This window comes from Ictalurus furcatus, chromosome 25 (assembly GCF_023375685.1).
Source record: "Ictalurus furcatus strain D&B chromosome 25, Billie_1.0, whole genome shotgun sequence".
NCBI lineage: Eukaryota > Metazoa > Chordata > Actinopteri > Siluriformes > Ictaluridae > Ictalurus > Ictalurus furcatus.
Genome location: NC_071279.1, coordinates 14,061,847 through 14,080,663, shown reverse-complemented (window position 1 = coordinate 14,080,663; position 18,817 = coordinate 14,061,847). Strand labels below are relative to the sequence as shown.

Here is an 18,817-nt window from a genome sequence, read left to right as displayed (position 1 = left end):
GTACTCTTACTTCATTACATTTCCAAGAAAAAAAAGAAGCCTTACTTTTATAAATTCATTTTTATTTGCACCTTCAAAGTACTCCTTACAAATCTCAACAGTACATTTTGTACAGTTTCTCATCCAGACAGTGACTTCCAATTATTTGAGTTTAGCATGCGATGAGGTTCACCAATGTAAAATAAATAAATAAATAACTGGAAAAAAAAATTAGAGAATTGTGCTAATTTGTCATCTGTTCTCACTTTCTCATGCTGCACGGTGTTGTTAGAGCTAAAGTTATCCGTGTGTTTCTAAATATAGATAAGCCACCAGACTGCAGTATTGAGCTTGACTGTCCCTGACCCTACCTCAGTAGACAAATATTCTGGAGTAAGCAAAGACTTATAAACTGAAGCACTTCCTTTTCCTCCCTAGAGGGAATCTAATATGAAAAAGCATGCTGAGGATAGTTTCATTCATTAGATAACGTTAACTGGCTTTATTTAATGAAGTTAACCTGCTTTCGTTGCTAATGCCAGGGTAGACTAGCATCAATTCCAGTAGCTAACATAACTTTCTAGGTGAAGAGAAATTCTAGACTAATGGTAAATATTGGTTATTTACTTCTAGGATATTTTACTTCTGGTTAATTAATTATTAAATTATGTATCATTAGTCATGTTTATGACCAGCAATCTTACAGAGATTGAATGATTTACTTTTTCCTCAGGCAAAATGGCCTAGTTGTTTTACAATGAAAAACAGTTTTAGATAAGTATTAAAAGCTACTTTTCACTTTGAAACATGGAATTAATTTAATTTACTCAGTTACAAACATTTATTTTTAACTTTTTTTTACATTGATAAGTAGCTTTTTATTTTTCTTTTCACTTTTCACACATTTTTGGCTTCCAACTTTAACCGACTAAGCTTTTACCCACTATCTATTTTCACTTAAGTATAAGTTCTCAGTCCTTTCCCCACCCCTGTTTAGATTATTGTTTCTATAGTAACTGCTGATTCAAAGAGGCTTGTATGGCCAACACTGCACATAATCTACAACGAACAATAAGTAGATTTTAATAGTGTGTGGTTATTCAACAAAGAAAAATGTGTAATACTGATATGGTGATGTTCTCTGTGAGGAAACATTTATTTGGCATTTTTGGAAGGAGTCTCCAGTGTCGGGGCTTTGTGAAATTCAGAGGAAAATCTTTAAGTTACTTAAAATTTTTAGGATGGAGAACGTTGCACTTTTTTTCCTGCCTGGGCTTTTGCCCCATCATATTAACTTCAAGAGAGAGAAACTAAAAAGGTGTTAGCAAAGGAAGGACTGTTTATAACTTCTACTGTATGACATAAGCGATAACATATTTCACAGACGTTCCACAACATTGCATGTAACAATAAATGGATAAAAAAATATTCAAGTCTTTATTTAATCAATAAAAAATTGTCAGAATTGGCAAACTGCTGTGGTATAAGAGGAATAAACCACATCAGGACTTGCTATTGTAGTAAAATAATCAACTTCATGGGGGTAATGGTAACTCTGCTTCATGTCATGCTGCCTGGCACTGATTATTTTGCTATAACAGCTTGACACAAAATGTTTTTTTTTTTCACTTTTACTTATCATTAGTACTTTTCATCTATAGCAGGCAGGTTTGGTTTATATACAGTATTTTGTTAAATGATCATTTTAATTAAAGTCCTATTTCACTGTCTTTCTGAGCACCATTCTCCCACTGCATCCACCCCCCAACCAGCAGTCTACAGGAACGCTGCCCCCTCCCTTAAGCTCTAAAATAAGCCAGGGAATACCCTGTAAGATGCATTAAATTTTAAACAGCTAATGATGTTTAATGTCAGAGTGCCCTTATAATTCCGAAAGCTTTGATCGGTGTGATTCCTCTCTCTCTCTCTCTCTCTCTCTCTCTCTCTCTCTGTGTGTGTGTGTGTGTGTGTGTGTGTGTGTGTTTCTGAGCAACCTGATCTCATGAAAAATGCAGGTGATGTGAATTTCATATGAGTAAAGTCATAAGAAAAGGTTTGACTTTAAACCCCGCCCCTACTCCTACCTATACATCTGAGTCAAGGACATTGCAAAAACCTCACAAATGTAAGATTTTGTTATTGTGACATGGGGTGCGAAGAATTAAAACATTGTCTCACTCTCCTCTCCAGGCTGTGTATTTATTTATTTATTTATTTTGAGTGTGGTGTATGTGTTTTTAGCAGAACTGGAGGCTTTCAGTTTGTTTGAACACCGGGGTGTTGCTGCCTTGTTGTGCAGCTCCTGTTGCTCCTCTATCATGGGACTCGGTTGCCAGGGTGAAGCAGGTGCTATCCAGGTGTGTGACTTGCAGAGAGCTTTCACTAACCCCTTATAGCCATGTGTACATGCATGCATGCACTCATGATCACTTTCTAGATGACTTGGTTTAAGGTACACTTTCAAGTATGTGGAAGGAGAAAACGCCATAAGTTACTTCGGAAATTATGAAAATATCTGAAATAATGTGAAAAAAAAATTCTGCAAAAAATTATAACTTGAAATGAACTAGTTTTACATTAAAAAAAAACACTATAAAGAGAAGTAAACAGTAAGAAATGAAACAAAGTCAATATTTGGTGTGACAACCCTTTGGTTTAAATAAAAAATAGTCGTCTCGGGTACAGTGTGTGCGGTTTTATAAGGAAATGAACTGTACATTTTATTGAGCATCTTGCAGAACCAGACACGGTTCTTCTGGAGACTTTGACTGTTGTACTCGCTTCTTATTTTTGCAGCAAAACCCAGCAGCCTTCATTGTGTTTTTTTTTGTGTCTGAAAAGTATCTTTTATACAATATGCTGCTTTCTTTACTGACATACAAACAGTTTTCTGTAACATTTCATTTTCTGTTCAAAAATTAATGTTTGGGAATCTAAAATGTTTTTGCACTAACTCAATAATGTAGAAGTCATAAAATAAAATAAAAAAATAACTAAATAAATAAAAAAATAGGGTGCCTAAGACTTTTGCACAGTAGTGTATATAAATCAACTATAAATTTATCAAGCCTGTTTTTAGATGCTTATACTCATTTCAAGCTTTAAATGTTCTCATTCTATCAGAAGATAATTTTCCTTCTTTCTAGAAATAAATGCTTGAAATTAAATTGGAAAAATTATCTGCTAATAGAACAAAAATTGTATTTATTTGAAAAGTTTAGAAGTAGGTTAAATAATCATACATTATGTTTATTGTAACCTTATCATAAGATATGCTAGAACCTTATTATAGCATATGCTAGAACCTTATCATAGGATATGCTACAACCTGATAATAGGATATGCTAGAACCTTATCATAGGATATGCTAGAACCTTATCATAGGATATGCTAGAACCTTATCATAGGATATGCTAGAACCTTATCATAGGATATGCTACAACCTTATCATAGGATATGCTACAACCTTATCATAGGATATGCTACAACCTTATCATATGATATGCTACAACCTTATAATAGGATATGCTAGAACCTTATCATACGATATGCTAGAACCTTACCATGGGGTATGCTAGAACCTTACCATAGGATATGCTAGAACCTTATAATAGGGCATGCTAGAACCTTACCATAGGATATGCTAGAACCTTATCATAGCATGTGCTATATTTGACTGCATTCAAGACATTTTCACTTGTAAAGATGTCTTTTTCCCAGTTTACCGGGACTGAAACGCAGGGCAGAATTGAAACCCATTACACAGAAGTGCAACATTTCATTGTGACCAAAGTCGGTCAGGAAATCAATATTTTAGTCATGGCTAGTCACATCACACAAGTGTGTTCTTTGTTTCTTTTCTGGAGCAGGACAATGTGGGATGTTAAGGTGAAAAGTTTGTGCACTTATTTTCTTCGTTTGCCAGCCTGTCTACGTTGAGCCATGTACAGTACATGCAGTGAAAAACAGAAAAGTAAAACATACAGTACTTATAGCATCAAATCCAACTCTCCAATAATTTGTGCTCAGGTTGAGAGGTGTTATATAAAATCTCATCCACAGCGCTAAAATGAGCCTTTCCCCCATTTTGGATCACTCTCACTGTTTAGAGGTCAACACAACCAAAGCAGTTGTGGTGGTGTTAAATTTCACCTAACTTCAACTTGATTATTTTCCAATAACAGCAAGTGCCAAAGCATGTTATTCCTCTTGTGCCACAGCAGTTTGCCAACTATTACACGTTTTCATATATTAATGAGTGACAAGTCATTGCTTTTTAACCATTTATAGTTACATTTAACCAGAAAGCTGTCTCCTTTGGTGGAAAATATAAAGACACTGAACACTCTTAAATAAACTTCTCCTTCCAGAACGCTTCACCATATCAATGATTATATGGTTTGTTAAATAACAACACTTTTTATCCACTTATTGTTAGCCTTAGATTATGTTACCATAGAAACGGGAACATCAAAATGAGCACGTTAATATAAACCTGTGATTTAGATTATTCAGCCGGCACTACTGTCAGAGCTGCTGTTCTAGAAAATTCAACAACACCTTCATTATTCAGCACCAGTGTGATCTAAGATGATAATTTTCCATCATATATAATTTTTTTATTGTCATTGTTATTAAGTGGATGGTAATTATTTGTGGCACAAATAAAAAGCAAAAGCCATCTGAAGGTTCTTCAGAGAATCAAAACAGATTCTTCTATGAAAAGAAACAGGTTCTTAAACGACTTTAATTTTAAGAGTATCGTCCATTTCACACACAGACACAGCAACCATAATACGACTCGAGTGCATTCTGTTTAAGGTTTTTTTTTTTTGATTGTTTTATTGTCATTATTGTTATTTGGACACATAGCAATACTGCAGAAACACACAAGCACTGACTGAATGATTCCCCCGAAACTAATCGGCCTATAGGGAATAGGCTAATTATTGTAAGGCTACCTAACAATGGTGGGAAAACGGTCTTGCGACCCCTAGGCTACTTCTTCCCCCTTCTTAATGTTGCATTGATTGAATCAATGAAATTAAACATTTGGCCGTTTCAAAGTGTCTAGCCTAATTCGGACATTGAAATAATTTAAATAAAACATTTGCAATAAATAAATACATAGATAAATAAAGCCAGTGTGAATCTATACACACAATGGAATGATAATGATATAAAAATAAGAAGCGTACCATTTAAAAGATAAATAAAACATTCAGTCACCCCACATTTACACGATTAAGGCAGTTTTACAGCAGAATGTGTGTGAGCTATTTCAAGGCATTTCTGGCTACACTAGAAGGCTAAAACCTTTTCTTCATCATCATCATCATCATCATCATTATTATTATTAAGGTCTGAGAACAAAAGCTAAAGTCCACAGATCCACAAGCTAGATTAAAGCTAAAGTCATATAGGTAGATTTCCATTCCTGTGAATAAGAAGGCATTTTCAGTAACGGCACAGCCAGGATTATGAGTTTCTTAGGTCTAGATGAGCTAACACAGTACAGAATGTGTGCAGAGATTCTAGAAAAATAATTTAACAGTCTAAGAGCGCACAGCGAAAACCACTGCGTTGAATCAACACTGACCAGTGGCGGTTCGGAGGAGAGGGAGGCGGGGTTTCAGCACCCATGTTTACGACCGTGCCTGACCCCTCTGTGTTGAGGAATCTGAAATGAGGAATCTGTAATCACTTTTTTTTTTTTGCAACACAAAATAATTTACATGCTGCGATGAGGCCAAACCTGAAGGTTACGACAATACAACCCTTCTAGTTTACAAACCCTTCTAGGCTTTGGATGCGAGTCGATTAGTGATACTAAGAATAAAATAATAATAATAATAATAATAATAATAATAATCCACAGCCAAAGATAAGACTGTAGAAACTACTAACCTACTAATCAGCATTAGTTTGGCTACTAGAGCATTTTTAGCTGTTTCTTGATTGTTTGTTTTTTTATTATTCATTTATCTGTTTTATTGTGATGTTTGAGTTAGTTTTGAGTTGTAGCTTCTTTTTAACTGCACTCACATTCATGTCTTTGCTGTTTTACTTCTTTTTTTTTTACTCGATTTTGTTTAGCATCATTTTAAAAAATGGTAGTTTTAAACTACGAAATGAGTCGAATAAATACACAAATAAATGCATAAATAAATAAATAAATTGAGTTGAGTTAAATGATGCATATAATAGGGCATGGGGTCTAAACCTTTTCCCAGGCCATGACCACGTGCAGTGTTTCATTAACTATTTGTGAAATGAGACTGTGTTGTATTAACTAACACGACTGCACTGCTCAGACACAGTGAGTAAGAAATCCTCTGCGTGAGTGCGATTGCGTAGAATTTAATGCGAATTAAGTCATAATAAATCCCTAGCCTTGTAACTTTCTTACGAATTAGCATGATGCTTAACTGAAGAGTGTTAAATAAAGTCTTGAAAGTGTTAAAAGTGTGTGTGTGTGTGTGTGTGTGTGTGTGTTAATTCCGCACTGTACGTCAGTCTGTGTTAACTGAACACCTAATATTTTCGCTGTGCACTTCAATTGTTGTTCAACTGTTCAATTCTGATAAACTACGATCGTGTAGGTTTTAAGCGCGAGGCTCTATAGCTGTGTCGTTTCCCCTTGCACGCGCCGTTGTTTTGTTTTGTTTTTTCTTCTTTTCTTTTTTTTCCCCCTTTAATGTTTAAAGGCACGCGGGCTCTTCAGCAGGCGGGCCGCACGGGCACCTGCAGCAGAATCACCTGCCGGTTTTCTGACGGGTGGCACTTGTTGATGTGGCGCGTGAGCGCTGGGGAGCTGTAGAAAGCAGCCGGACAGTGCTTGCACGGGTACACGTGAGACGCGTGCTGCACGCGGACGTGCCTCTCCTGCGCCACGCGACTTGGGAAAGTCTCCCCGCATACAGGACACGCGCTCAAATCCAGCGGCGCCTGCACAGGCACCTGCGCGTGCTCCAGCCGCTTCGCCTCGGTTTCTTGTGACGGCGCGTGACTCTCGCGACTTGCACTCAGCGGAGCGTGATGTGTCAGGACGTGCTTCTTCAAATAAGCCTGGCGTTTGAACTTCCTCGCGCAGCGCTGGCACTCGTACATGCCGTCTGAATCGGAGCCGGAACCCGACTCGGAGGCTCCGGGGCTGGGCGTGTCGCGCTCTCGCTCGAGCTCAGCTTGCACATCCTTATTCGTGTCGTCCGGCGCGCGGGGTTTCTTGTCGGTGCCATCGTTCCCCGTCGTGTTCAGCTGCTTGGGTTTGTGCCAGCGCCGGTGCGAGGCTAGATTGGCGGGGCAGCTGAAAGCCTTGTCGCACTCGGGACACCTGTACTCGACACGCACGATGCGTGAGCACCTATGCTGCGCGAGGGCGAACGGGTCCGCGTACGCCTCACCGCACAGGCGGCACACGAACTCGCCAAGCGGTTTGTCTACACCGGAGCGCGTGCTCGGCTTTTGCTCAACCGGACCCTCTTTGATCCTCAGCCCGAGAACCGGTGAGGTCGTGACCTCGTCCTCGAACTGTAACTTCCTGATCGCTTTGGTTTTTTTGGGTGCCGGTTTGCTCTTGCGCTCGGGCTCAGGCGCTGCTCGTTTGCTAGCGATCCGGTTGCTGTCGCTTGTGCCGATCTTTAGGTCCACAGGAGCGCACGCGAGGTGCTGCTGAGCTTCGAAGCCGTTGAGCGTCGGGAAAGACTCCGCCGAGACGGGCGAGCCGAGGTCGAAACGGCGCTCGAGGGACACGCGCTCGTGCTCTCGGCTCACAGGGCGCGTGGGGCTGTACATCGACTGGCACACAGTCTCAGGGTTTCCGAAACGCACCGGTTTGGGAGCGTGGCTCAGACTGTTCGCGCGCGGTGGTGCTGATGCAACTAATGCTAAGGACGCAGATGCTGATTGAGGCGCATCGCTCGATCGCTGCATCTGCTCGCGCTCCTGTTCCTCCTCATGCTCCGCGCGGATCCGGTACGACACGGGCGTCGCTTTCCTGTTTCTCTTGACTAAAAATCCTCTGGGCATCTTCGCAAACAGAAGCAAGGCACTTTCAGATGGACAGATGGCACTGAACTCGTGTCAGTGTGCGCGGGATTTTTTTTGTGTGGTTTAGGCGTTTCCGTGCTACAGTGAGCGGTCCCCACCCTCCGCCTTTATTTCCGCGAGCTGCCTCTTTTCATCACCAAGGCATAGCTGCACTGTTTTTAAGTCGAAACGATGAAAGCGACGTCCCCCTCCCAGCCAATCAGATGGAGCACGAGATCCCTGCGGATGGGTGAGTGGGAGGGGAGGAGAGAGAGAGAGAGAGAGAGAGAGGGCGATTCGGTTTAGAGGAGCTGCAGATTGCCACGCAGATGTACCTGAGAGCTTTTCATTATAAGAGGATGCTTCTTTTTTTTCTCGGTCTGATGGCTTTCTATAGACGCGCGCGCGCTGTGGGGTGGGGGTCCGATCATTCCAGCAGCATTTCAAACTGAGAGTGCACGAAGAGGGTCAAAGGATCAACAAAGCGCATTCGGTCCTGTTGAGATGCTGGAGGAATGCTCAGTGCAGTGGATGAGTGTGTTCGTGTATCTGCTTAAAGACATCCACGTTCAGTAGCATAGTGCAGAGCGCTGCATAAACACGTGCAGGGTTAATACACGAACAGCTGAACACACCTTAACACTGACCTTACACACACACACACACACACACACACACACACACACACACACACACTTATCGGTGAACAAATACACACAATAACGTGGAGATATTCTCTTTTCTCTTTCTTTACACTGAAAGTATCACACACCAACTATCTTCTCTTTCTTTCTTTCTTTCTTGCTTGCTTTCTTTCATGTGTAAAACATGAAGTCAGTTTAAATACAAATAGTTTAGTATCTAAGTTATAGTGTTTAGAAAATTATTAGTTGAAATAAATATTAAGTACACAGAGCTTCTGTGCTTTCCTTCATTCCTTCCATCCTTCCTTCCTTCCCTTCTTTCTTTCTTTCATTCTTTCTTTTTCTTTCTTCCTTCCAAATTAAATAGATGTGGCTTCTGTCAGTACACATACCAATAGTTTAGTATCAAGATTCTGTGCCTTCCTTCCTTTTTTCCTTCCTTTTCCCCTTCCTTCCTTCCTTCCTCCCTCCCTCCCTCCTTCCCTCCATTCCTTCCTACCTTCCATCCATCCAAATTAAGTAGATGTGGCTTCTGTCATTACACATGCCAATAGTTTAGTATCAAGATTGTGGGCCTTTCTTTCTTTCTTTCATTCTTTCTTTCTTTCTTTCTTCTAAATTTTGTAGAACCCTTACTGTATCTGATTTTCTTTCTTCATCTTTGAAACAGTATAGAATTTGCCATGATGCTGTTTGTGTTTCAGATGATCAGGTATTCTATAGGAGGTACATATTCTATAAAATAGAATACATAATGTTATGTTCTACATAACAGGTATGTTCTGTAATTTAGTTTGCCGACAGGGGCTACTATAATCAGGAGGCTCTTGTGAAAAGTGGCCCACTGGTGATGTCTTCTCAGTTATAGCTCATAGCACGTTGCATGTCAGAAAAAGCATGTTCGCTGTTATCTGTGAAATGATGGATCATATGGCTGCAGACGTGTGTGTGTGTGTGTGTGTGTGTGTGCGTGTGCGTGCACGCGTGAGTTGAACGCACTGGAGCTTTGCGTCACATTACCATACAGCTGGCAGTGACTCTCTAAAGCTCTGCAAATCCACCCTGGCCTTTTGTGGTTGTTTGGAGGAGTCACACTGCGTTCTCCAGCCCTGCCTTAAATAATTCCACTGTCATTAACATCTCAGCAAATGAGAGCTAAAGAGATGCATTTCATTCAGAATTAGTTTTGCCTTCCCATCATTAATTAGCCTGTATTAAGTAATTATGCCACTATTTACATCAGTAATTTTCTACCAAGATCCATGAGTGATAAAATAAATCAACAGCAGGAATCTTTTCCATTTTTCATATTAGATTCATTTTAATTGAATATTTCCCAGTATATTAATAAAAACAGCTTCATGTTTGTACAGAAGCTGTGCTGATCAGTTTATTCTAATACTACGCTATAATTAAACATGAACTTATTAAACTTATAGCAGTGCAGGCTGTGTATACATGGGTAGATGGTATTGATTGAACTGTAGGTACTCTAGAACGCTTTCCTTCACTTTGGTCAGCGCTTCCCTTTGTCCACTCTGATCTTCAGAGAGCTCCAGTGTGCCATCCGTGACTGTCTCCAAGAGTTTTGTGAGGGACGTCGAGTCACTGTGAAGCTGAGAACAAAACAAATGCGTGAAATCAGTGCAGCTGTTTTAGCATTTAATGTCAAAGACCAAAAAATATACCTGAAACAACACTTATTACTTAGGCTAGGATTTATGACAACAGAACTATAGATATATTTAATATGCTGTAGAGTTTCTCCTTTGATATGATACTAATACCAAAACAGTCAATTATCAGTCCATACCCAGGAAACAGGGGACATCCCCTGGACGTTGAGAACGTCCACTTAGGTCCGCATTTGGTCCGGTTTATAACGTTTCCTGGCGGATGTTTCGAGGACATCAACATTTAGTCTGGTTTATAATGTTCACTGGCGGACGTTCCGAGGACGTCACAGGGTATCAAATCATAACACTACTGTGTTATGTGTACATTTCAGCGAAAGTCCCCTAAGCATCCCGAATGGCCACTGGACGTCTTGTGAACGTCTCCTTGAAAGTCCGTAGGACATCAAGGAAACTCTACACATGGACTTTTGGGGACGTTCAGAGAGGCCATTTAGGGGATGTCTTGGGGACCTTTTTTTGTCAGCTGGGTACCTGGCACTGACACTGTTTTTCAGTTCAATAACCGTTTAAAAGATATTTGTGTGAGAACATTCTGTTTGATCTTATTGTCTTTCAGGCAGTAATGATAATTCACTTAAAGCAAAACTCCATCCTTTAACAGATTAAATATGTTTATAATGAAATATGAATGATGTACACAGTGGTCACAGCGCTGATTTGTTGGTGGGTGGTGTATTTTCATCATTCCTGTATGAAGTTAGAACTTGTGTGTCATGCTGATACAATGGAGAAAAATCCGAACAACCTCAAACACAAGGGATAATGTTTGGGCTTCGGTGTTAGTGCCTTAAAACAAAACTTCTTCTATTCTCATGCACCATTTCCCACCTATAAAAAATCCAGTGCAGTGGACAGAAATAACATTACAATGTAGCTATACAACACACTGAATTCTGACACTGAATCAGCGCAGCCACTTCTACGAGATAAGGAATGCGATGGTGCTGATGGCGGTATTCACGTGAAAGTTGAAGCTTTAGGTGCTGATCTGTTTGAGCACAGTGTAATCAAGATGAGGTTGAGAGAGTTGGACAGATTAAAAGACTACTGCTGCTGTATCTCTGTCTTTAGGTAGAGATGAAGAAAGGGGTAGAGCACAAAGCAGCTGTGGCATTGTGGGTAGTTTAGGAAAATGTTGAGTGAAAACTAGACCAACATGTCAGTGAATGAAGTTTACAATAAAGACTCTGAATATCATTACAAAATAAATCTTGGACCCCAGTCAAGATCACATGTATGTAAATTATAAAAATTAATATGCAAGTCATTTAGGGTGGAGTTTTCCTTTAAGATGGAAACAACCTTCAATCAGCTACTTGTCTTTGCACTTTTTGACCTACTTTTTTCAGTGTTTATAATAATAATAATAATAATAATAATAATAATAACAGTTGTTGTAAATAATTATTAATAATTATAATCATGAAATCATATAAAGCATGCTTTTAGCTGTAATAATTGGATAACATATAAATCATGTATAAGAATTGTATACTACAAAAAGCCTTATTTTCTGTAATATTTCGCACTCTACAGTAAATTTCCCTTTTATTATATCTGTTATAGTTACACGAGTTATAATTCCCTGTTCTTTTAAGTGAGTCAGTCCCATTCACAATGCAATCCAACATGATTTCCCATCCATTTTTCCAAGGAATTTTTTTCCAGCTTGTGCTAACCTCGTCTGTCATGATCTGGTGAACTTCCTGTTGGAAATCAGCAAAGCGATCATGGAATATAGCCATACACCAACTCTCTCTGAAATAGCTGCAGAACAACAACAACAACAACAACAACACATAATGTGAATCTTCGCTCTAGTTCATCAAATAGCATCTGTGTAACAATATGGCCAATCAATTATTATAACAGTTCTAGAGGTGCAGCGAGATTTCAGTAATGACATTCAGAGCAGCTTCTTTTCAGGCGAGTGAAGGATCAAGATTTATTAAGTGGCCGAGCGGCTGATGAGCGCGGCTGGCCGGATGATCAGCCTTTGTCTCGCGGCCATGCGGCAAAGCAGATTGGACACCTGCATAAACAGATTAGAGCTGAGAAACAATAGCACCGATGCTCCAGGGTCACCGGTGTTAAAATATTAGAACAGAGGTCATGCTGTCAGATACGGAGCGACACACGGCAGCTCTCCATAGGGACAATGATAACATGATTTAAGACGGTCAGCTCATAAGACAGGCATAGGTCTCTGGTCTCAAAAAAGCATCACTGATATAATACTAACAATAGCTTACTTGAAACTAGAATCAATTAAGATAAAATGAGCATGTAAAGAGACAGTGGGCAATGATTCATGGAAGAAGGTTAATCTTAATCTGGGATTAAACTGGGATTAAGTTTAGCCTTGGATTGGGGAACAGTTTGATTCGACACTGAAAAGTTTTACACAGGATTAGACTTGATCAAGAAGTCAATTTGACTGTAATACATCTCTCTCTCTCTCTCTCTCTCTCTCTCTCTCTCTCACACACACACACACACACACACACACACACACACAGACTGAAGTGGCAGTTTATAAGGTGCACTAATAAATTGGCAACTGTAATTCCAGGATAATTACATGGGTATAGATAAAAAAAACAAAAAAACAAAAACAAGACTTTGACACAGTCCTAATCCTAATCTGGAATTAAATGAAGATTACATTAGATTTTAGCCCTTGCTTCTAAATATGTAAAGAAATGATACTGCCACAGCTATAACATGGTACTGAAGTGTGTGTGTAGTGCTTGTGAAGTGTGTGTATAGAACCTGTAATGCTTGTGAAGTGTGTGTGGAACCTGTAATGTTTGTGAAGTGAAGTGTGTGTGTGTGTGTGTGTGTGTGTGTGTGTGTGTGGAACATGTAATGCTTGTGAAGTGTGTGTGTGTGTGTGTGTGTGGAACATGTAATGCTTGTGAAGTGTGTGTGTGTAGAACCTGTAGAGGTCCTGGATCAGTTCTTCGTCGAAGCGTGCATACAGCCGGTTGAGCAGCAGCTGGTGTTTGCCATACAAACAGAGATAGTTCGAGACAGGAAGTGGGTTAAAGGACAGACAGGTGATGCTTTCCACCATGTTATGCCGACTGAACTGCAGCTGGAAGTAGTTTCCTGTCTCCACACTGCCTGTCGCAATGCTCCGGCCCTGTTGGACACACAAGAACAAACAGGATCCTTAATCTCATCAAATTGTATGCATGAAGTGGGTTTAATATGTTTATAAACGAGTTCACATAATTAATTACATATCAGTAGTATTCAAATAGCATAGTGGTAGAGGTGGGCTCGGTTACATTTCGTTGGTGCATTTGAGTGAACGTTTGATACTTTGCGATGCAACATATACGTGTGCCAGAATGTTGATATTCAACGTTTCGAAGGTGCAGCATATACATTGCATGTGATATAGTGTTTCTGTGAGATGTCAGATGTGGTCCATCTTTTCGTTAGTTTCTCACTCACAACTTTAACTCCTACCTGCATTAATTTCCCATTCCAAAAAATGGAGGAACGTATAACTGTGAATTCATCGTATCCTTTCGGACACAGTACAATCTCTCAATGAATGTGTATAGAGACATTACGAAGAAAAATAATAATTAGTGATCGTTAGCGCCTCAGTTTGCTTTGCTGAATTTGTCAATAAAGCTAGTACGAATCCATGCACGCAACATGTAAATAGAACAACCAATTTTCACACTGATTAGTGCATTATTTCATTTGTGTTGAGCTACTTAGCTTCAGGTGCTAGATATACAGTAACATTGCGAGTGTTTCTCATCAGAACTAAAAACGCTAAACAGTGCACACCCACAAGCATCAACAGTAGCAGCTATTACACTCACAAAAGAAAAAAAATTACAAAGAACACCAGGGTAATGTCATTTGATGGTGCGACTACAGTATAAGTGTGATGGGATCAAAGGTTATTGTTAAAGACGACTGCAGGATACACAGCTCAGCATCCACTTATCCTGAAAATGAAACATACTTGTGTGCTGCTAACGGATGGAGATACATCGGTGTAGCCTGATGGTTTTGTGACATGGAGATAATGGTATCCACCTGGTAGCTTTCCACCTGCGAACAAAAAGCACAACGAGGGAAGGTGAATGAGCCATGTTTCATTTTGTGACACATTTCAAAGCTGCCATGAAGGTTTCTCAGGTACACATGGATCTAAAATGTATGGGATGGTCAATTTAATGATAATGATACTGTTATGAGCAAGGAATAAACAATGATGCAGAATGCTGTTAAAGGAAAATAATCAATGATGGGATTTACATTACGGCATTTGGCAGACACCCTTATCCAGAGCAACTTACATTTACCTAATTTATACAACTGAGCAATTGAGGGTTAAGGGCCTTGCCCAAGGGCCCAACAGTGGTAGCTTGACAGTGCTGGGGCTTGAACTCCTGACCTTCTGATCAGTAACCCAGAGCCTTTAAAACCACTGGGCCACCACTGCCCATGGTGTAATGGGATGGTGCAATACGGTCCTATAACAGCATATCCTAAAGCGTTTCATTTCTCACATTTTCTTATTTATTAACGATCATCATATCATAGTTTTTAATCAGTTTATAGTTATATTTAATGTTGTGGTACATCCAGAAACAAGTTATGGTTATTGCTTGTTTTAGCAGCTACTGTATAAACAGTTAACACACAAACATGTCTTCAAATATGTAAACCTCTGCCCATCTTAACTTCTGAAACACTCTGCCTCTCTAAGATACTCATTTTATACCCAATCATCTTACTGACCTGTTGCCAATTAACTTCCAGCTGTTTCTTTGTACTAACTCTTACTTTTCCAGCCTTTTGTTGCCCCCGTCTCAACTTTTTTGAGACGTGTTGGGGCTATCAAATTAAAAAATTTTCTGTATTCTATTGTGAATAATATATAGGTTTATGAGATTTGCGAATCATTGCATTCTGTTTTTATTTACATTTTCCCCAGTGTCCCAACTTTTATGGAATCGGGGTTGCACTTTGGGACATACTTTAGGAAAATCAACTGTAACTCCATTTAGTTTCAGGCTGCATCACACCTCCCTGTCATTGTTTTCCAATAACAGCATATGGAAATGATACAAGCGAATCAGGCACTTAGCACATCAATAGTAGTCAACAATTAATGTCTGAAGTGCACCAAGATAAAGTTATTAACATTAGTGTACCTACGTATATATATATATATATATATATATATATATATATATATATATATATATATATATATGTATAACAACATAGATACATTGCCAGACCATATTTACAGTATATCCATCCCACTTAACAAATTCAATACAATAGCATTTAACTTTCTCAATGACAATAAATCGTATGGCCTTTTACTGTAAGTGCGATATAATCTGTTTAACAACCCCACCTGAATAACTCAAGGTAACTCCACCTATTGATGCAAGGCAAATGTGAGTGTTTTCTTTGTCACTAATCCTCATCCAATGACCTTGTTTACTAATGGAATAAGCAAACATAGCACAGTACAAAGCTTTGTTGGGATCATCAGTGCTCATAGCTCAACTCTGTAAAGAAATGAACAGCTGAATATCTCTCAGATTCCACCACAGGGAAGGGAAAAAAGAAGCAAAAAGAGAGAAAGCTCTAAAAATCCACTTGTTTACATTCGGCTGAGAGTGTATTGGTACAATATTTAAACGGAGACTAAACAACATCTGGCTTTGTGAAACTGAATTTAAGTAAATCCATCCATCCATCCATCCATTTTCCGTACTGCTTATCCTACATAGAGTCACAGGGAGCCTGGAGCCTATCCCAGGGAACTTGGGGCACAAGGCATTGGACATCCAAGATGGTAAATGGTCTGCACTTATATAGCGCTTTTATAAGTGCTTTACACTGTGTCTCATTCACCCATTCATACACACACACTCACACACCAATGGTAGCAGAGCTGCCATGCAAGGCGCTAATTTGACATTGGGAGCAACTTGGGGTTCAGTGTCTTGCCCAAGGACACTTCGGCATGTGGAGTCATGTGGGCCGGGAATCGAACCGCCAACGCTATGATTAGTGGACAACCCGCTCTACCACCTGAGCCTCAGCCACCCGAGATAGGGTTCCAACCCATTGCAGGGCACAATTGGACACACACATTCACACCTATTCACACAATACACACAATTTAGAGATGCCAATTAGCCTACAATGCATGTCTTTGGACTGGGGGAGGAAACCGGAGTACCCAGAGGAAAATCTATCCTGAAACTGATACCATAAAGAGATAAAACCCTCAGCAGCATGCAGTTTCAGGAAAATATTCAACAATGGGGTGGTGTGATGTTGCCCTAGGTAAAGCACAGTTACTGTTACCAGATATACGTTCAGACCTTTCTATCAATGCTTATATGTGCTGCATCTATGTTCACACCCGATTTGTTTAACTTTTTCAAATTGCCATGACAACATATTATTAATTCAAGTCTGTAAAACTAGTTCCTAAAGAGACTTGCCTGTTATCTTAGACTGCTTGTAGATGGGTATGAGACGATCAGCATCTGGTGCAGGTTTGGCTGGTGGCTCTAGTGTCGGGTCAAATAAGTGCAGCAACATGGCCGCCAGCTCCTGGCCCACCTCCTTGGAGTTAAAGTAAGAGTGGGACCACTGATCAGCATAGCAGCTGCGAGATAACTTTGTTAAAGGTCCGGCAGCGTGGATTTTGCAGTCGTTTGTTTGGAAGGTGGAGTCGATAACCAGACGCCCATCAAACAACAGATAGGCGCTATTTATGGCCTTGAAGGAGTCATAGTCCACACCTTTATGAAAGAAGTTAAAGAAGACCTGAAAATGTAAAGGTTTCATATGAGAACGTTTTCATGCGTGCTGCTCATATAGTGTCACAGGCAGCATAACAGACTCAGAGGAAAGTGCCATCTACCCTCTTTTGCATATATGATGCTAACAGATGCCCACGACTGGCTAGTGTCAATGTGACTGAAAGGGAGAGGAGAATGCCTTCCCGCCCATCCAGAAAGCATCGCCATTTTTGCTAATTTTGAATTTGCATGAATGCTTCTGTGTTGTGTCACTCTGTCTGCATTTTCTATCTCTGATGGTTTTTCAGGTTTAATGGCAAGTGCTTCTTTACTCAAGAAATGTCTGTCAGATCTTTGGAGGTGTGAACTACGTGCAGCTGATTTGCACAATCTGAATGAGGTGTTCGGAAAATCAACGTAAGAAAGTGCTTAGTCCACCTATGAGCACAAAAAACCTTTTCCTGTGTTAATATTGACATACTTCTGGACTTATTTCTCCAATAATGTTGAAAAAAGAAAGGAAAAGACAAGACCCATCACTCACTGCACATTCCAGTCTGAAGGGCAGGCCATCTGTGGTAAATGAGACAGATGTGAGTGGCTCGGGGTGCTGTCCATCATTCATCTGAGCCAGCAAGCAGTTGTGATGGACATGAACATCCTGTTTCTCCAGAGCCGTCCTCACTGCCTGGTCCACAGTGAGGCTCTGGAAACAGGACAGGGATCCAGCTGCAGTCTGGTGGACCACATGGATTCGGGACCCTGTTACACCCATTTGTAGCAATGTTTCCACACAGGTGTAGACATCTATGGTGTCCCCGTAAACCACAGCGTTACCTTAGGAATGAGAATGTACAAGCTTAACTTCATCTCTGCCCACAAACACAACTACAACAAACCAGCAATACATATAAGCAAAAGAATAGTCCAGATAAAAAAAATTTCCAATAGTTTTTTTCCTCCCCATTTTCTACCTAATTTAGTCATGAACAATTCCAGCTCTCCCCTATCATACAACAGCTACCACCCGGAAAGGACGAAGGCTAACATGTGCTTCCTACAAAACATGTGAAGTCAGCCAACTGCATTATTTTGACCTGCTGCTCATACGGCATCACAGGGCAGTGTAACACACTCGCTACACACACACCCCCTTCCACATATGTGAACTCACAGAAACCCACGATTTAGTTAGTGTGATTGACAAAGGAGAGATTATGCTAACCCTTCCATCAGAAGAGCATGGCCAGTTCTGCTTTCTTGACTCCTGTCTACACATGGGAGTGTCATCATCCAGATTAAACTCATGATAGGATGAATGCTTTTCTGTTGCGCCATTGGTGAGACGAGTTGGCTTATTTTTATTTTCAGCTAAAGTAAGTAAGTAAAATGTTGTATTAGTTAGAGTTAAATATAAATATCTGTTGAAATAAGAACAACTCTCTCTATTGGACTGTACTGCAGAATGGACTTTGGACCATACGGGGTGCTGGATCTCTGTCCAGGGTGCTGAAATAGTGATAGATTAGTAGTAGTGGTGTAACAATCGGGCAATTGAGATTGATGCATCGATTTAAAAAGCAACGATTGAAATGAATCAAGGCAATGATCATAAATAGATTCATATTGATTATAACTGATAATAAACCAATTATAATTG

General features: G+C 40.0%; 2 protein-coding genes across 2 annotated transcripts in view; both read right to left on the bottom strand.

Moving 5' to 3' along the window:
• Positions 1 to 4,823: 4,823 nt before the first annotated feature.
• Positions 4,824 to 9,799, bottom strand: insm1a (insulinoma-associated 1a). Its single transcript, XM_053613969.1, has 2 exons — positions 5,579 to 9,799; positions 4,824 to 5,416 (listed from the first exon to the last, which is right to left on the bottom strand). Exon 1 carries the CDS (start codon positions 8,005 to 8,007, stop codon positions 6,700 to 6,702), a length of 1,308 nt encoding a protein of 435 aa, XP_053469944.1. The 5' UTR covers positions 8,008 to 9,799; the 3' UTR covers positions 4,824 to 5,416; positions 5,579 to 6,699.
• Positions 9,800 to 9,951: 152 nt separating this feature from the next.
• The window catches only part of cfap61 (cilia and flagella associated protein 61), a 39,785-nt gene continuing 30,919 nt past the window's right edge, over positions 9,952 to 18,817 (bottom strand). Inside the window, exons 20-25 of the mRNA XM_053613966.1 lie at positions 17,702 to 17,994; positions 16,855 to 17,182; positions 14,340 to 14,428; positions 13,288 to 13,493; positions 12,028 to 12,115; positions 9,952 to 10,267 (exon numbers count right to left, since the gene is read on the bottom strand). Coding sequence (XP_053469941.1) covers positions 10,085 to 10,267; positions 12,028 to 12,115; positions 13,288 to 13,493; positions 14,340 to 14,428; positions 16,855 to 17,182; positions 17,702 to 17,994 — 1,187 coding nt within the window. The 3' untranslated portion in view covers positions 9,952 to 10,084. The remainder of the gene's footprint in view (positions 10,268 to 12,027; positions 12,116 to 13,287; positions 13,494 to 14,339; positions 14,429 to 16,854; positions 17,183 to 17,701; positions 17,995 to 18,817) is intronic.

Excerpts from the sequence above, each read along its gene's own strand:
- insm1a (XM_053613969.1), bottom strand. The coding sequence starts at position 8,007 with ATGCCCAGAGGATTTTTAGTCAAGAGAAACAGGAAAGCGACGCCCGTG.